Source organism: Acanthisitta chloris, unplaced genomic scaffold (assembly GCF_000695815.1).
Source record: "Acanthisitta chloris isolate BGI_N310 unplaced genomic scaffold, ASM69581v1 scaffold19640, whole genome shotgun sequence".
NCBI classification, from domain to species: domain Eukaryota; kingdom Metazoa; phylum Chordata; class Aves; order Passeriformes; family Acanthisittidae; genus Acanthisitta; species Acanthisitta chloris.
Window position 1 is genome coordinate 2828 of NW_008650150.1, and position 3343 is coordinate 6170.

At 42.5% G+C, this 3343-nt stretch overlaps 1 protein-coding gene across 1 annotated transcript in view; it reads right to left on the bottom strand.

Annotated features, from left to right (window-relative positions):
- The window catches only part of ARL14EPL (ADP-ribosylation factor-like 14 effector protein-like), a 3324-nt gene extending 1893 nt beyond the window's left edge, over positions 1–1431 (bottom strand). Inside the window, exon 1 of the mRNA XM_009083900.1 lies at positions 1321–1431. Within this exon, the coding sequence (XP_009082148.1) occupies positions 1321–1431 (111 nt within the window). The remainder of the gene's footprint in view (positions 1–1320) is intronic.
- Between the last annotated feature and the right edge of the window lie 1912 nt (positions 1432–3343).

Below are 3343 nucleotides of genomic sequence, written 5' to 3' on the forward strand. Positions count from 1 at the left end.
GGTTGCACACAGAGGGTTGTGGTAGGGCTCATTGACCATATGGAGGCCAGTGACGAGTGGTGTCCCTCAGGGGTTAGTGCTGGGTCCGATACTCTTCAAATTTAGGCTAGATATTAGAAAAATGTTTTTTACTGTGAGGCTGGTGAGACACTAGCACAGGTTGCCCAGGGAGGGAGTAGATAACCCAATATTCAGAGCCAGGCTGGATGAGGCCTTGAGCAATCTGATCTAGTGAGGAAGTGTCCGTGCCCATGGCAGAGGAGTCTGTGACTAGATGATCTGTAAGGTCCATTCCAACCCTTAAATTCTATGATTCTGTGATCTCCAATAGATTCACCCTTGTCTTCACTGTTTCCTCATATGCCTAGAAACTATCTTTGTCCAAACAGTCTGGGGGTGACAAAAGTGTCTGGAGGAGCAACCAATGCAAGAAGGAATATGTGTACAAGTGAGAAATATGAAAAAAACCAACACAGACAAAACCAAAGCAGCCCAACTGAGCATAGTTTTCTGAGAAACTGGAGGAAGCATGCTGCTTCCAGTTTCATGGAATTTATGTTTGCAATTAGCTAAAACTGCTGAATACTTTTGAAAGTTAAAACATCAGCTCTCTGTATTACCATTCCACATAGCCTGTGGATGTTGACAGTTGTGACTAGAGTCACTGCAAACAAACATGAGCATTGTGTCAAACAATTTCCTTTTGGACAATTTGTATGGACTTTGTATAAATGCACATAAAAATTTATCTTTTCTCCTCTGCAGTAAATGGAGCTGCCTTGCCACCTCTCAGTGGATTCTGAAAGGAATGATACCTTCCAGAATCCATGGTGATCTTCCACAAACAAGTGAGCCCTTTCATTACTTGTCATGGGGAAAGCAGTGGCAGTTCAGTCCAGTCTGCTGATACAGTGATTTAGAAATATATGTGCACTTGTTTATGAGGTAGTTGATGCTGTGCATCTTCAGTTGCATTCTCCTGAAAACCTGTAGGGCACTCTCATGTACCTATAATGTTCAGATTTTTCTGCTTCAGAGCCTGAGGTAGATTTTCAGCATAAGCACTGTCCATGAAAACAATTAATGCAATTTTAAGTTGGAAACATACAATAAGCTATGGAGATAGTCCTTCCTCTAAGACTACCCTCCTATTTCCCTGCTTAGTATTTCATTTGAGCTTAGAAGTGCTCTTAGCCCTCTAAATCACTGCACTGCAAACTTGATTCATTTCACTGTTGTTATTACTGAACAACAATATGTTATTACTGATATTTCAGTAATAACCTCTTAAAAGACAGAAAAGTACTGGAGGAGTCATACCTTTTTTTTGTCTCTTACTGAGCAGTCCTTAGCAGGAGAGACATTTTCTTCTACAGGTATTTCACAGGAAGAACAGCTTTCCTTGCCCTTTTCTTCCATGAGATCACTCATTTGACCACCCTTGTGAAATATGTACATATGTGTTAGACATCTACAGAAGTATACATAGACTCGTAAATGAAAGTTTTATGGTGCGCGCAACATACGTACTGGGCTTTTAGGTATTCTTAACCAATAGCAAATGCAGAACAAAATGTGGCTCAGTAAGGCCACGATTTTAACACCTCGATTTTAAAACCATAGTAAAATAATACGGCGAACATATACAAAAGCTGTATCACCAAAGCCGCTCCATAATTCGTTAAGCAAAGGTCACAATACCTCCAAAGTAAGAGAGAAATCGGTCGCTGCGTTGCCGTGTCTGCCCGCTCTGTGGCAGCAGCGCTGCCTTGGGGCGGGAGCAGACTACAGCAGGTGGCACTGCTGCACTAGCTGAGATTCTGTTGGCAGCTTCCCTGCCTTTTAAACCTCAGCCCTTAACTTTGCGAAAGACTCCACCACCTCCTGGGCAGCCTATTCCAATGCCTGAACACCCTATTCTTTTTTTTTCTAATATCCAGTCTGAATCGCCCCTGTTTCAGCTTAAAGCCATTGCTTCTAGTCCTCTCACTGCTGGCATGGTGGAAGAGACCAGCCTCCGCCTCACTACAGCCTCCTTTCAGGTAGTTGTAGAGAGTGATGAGGTCACTCCTGATCCTCTTCTTCTTACGAGTAAACAAGCCCAACTCTCCTCAGCTGTTCCTCAAAAATATATATGAATACATTAAAATATACCATTCCAGTGCTGGAGACTTTAACCACAAACACAACCAGAAATTTTATGATTTTTGGAGCTCCTCCAACCCTTCCCCAGGTGCTTCTCAGTCTCTCCCATTACCTCTGAAAGGTAGTGCAGTGGTTTCTGTCAGATTTCCCTGCACTTCAGAACTGCTGCCCAAACCATGTCCTAGAGAAGATCTTCATTTCACCACTGCCAAATGGTCAGCACCTCTCTAAAAGAAGCAGGAGTCCAGGCCTTAAGTTTCCTCTGTTGCAGCTACTTCCTGCAGGGTCACAGTCAAACTGGGAAGAGAAATGAGAAGGGAGAGACCTCGTAGTAACAGGATGAGATGATTTTTTTTGCGGTGAAAGTAACAGCTTTCAGCCTGTTTTCAAGATTTGCTTCCTACGTCTCCTCTTGTGTCTAAACATACATCTAGCATTGTTAAAGCACTTTATAAGTATGCATGATCATCATCTATGTCTGTTTTATTACAATGTGCAGGGGTCAGGAGCTGGACAGCCACCAGCAGCTACCAGTGTAAGCATGCAGAACTCCCACATGTCATCTGGTGGTGTAAGTATTTGACTCCTTTGACAACTAGGTCCTAGCAGTTATCTGGGACCAAACACCCAAAATCAGATGCCTTATTTTACATCCTGACAGAAAAAAAAAAAAAGCATCTTGATCCAAAGGTGTATTTCAAATGTCCTTGCACCTCAGCAAATATGTGCTACACAAAAAATGTAGTGCATTTCTGTCCCCATATATATTGTAAATATGTAATGTTGAATTTTAATCTCCAGGAAAGATACTAAAAGATGAAGCAGAATGTAACTATGAAAATGTGCACATTTCAGAAATTGCTGAGACTCACAGGACTGATAATCCTCTACAGCGTGTTCCAAAGGGAGATAGGGGAATATGGGAGACTCGGACATCCACTGACAAGCCTGCAGAACATGTGTTGAAGAATGGCTAAGGGAACAGGGGCACAGCCCCAAGAGAGCATTGTGCGAGCAAGAGTTGAGCAAGGCCCTATGGGAGCTTTGACTGTATAACTACGAAGTAGGCCTCAAGAATTTAGCTTCTCAGCATTAGAATTTAGCTTCTCAGGATAATGCTGCAAGCTCAAGGGCAGGCTATTCGGAAGAATAAAGAAGAATTATTCAGAGAATAAAGAAGACTCTTCACAGCTGCAAC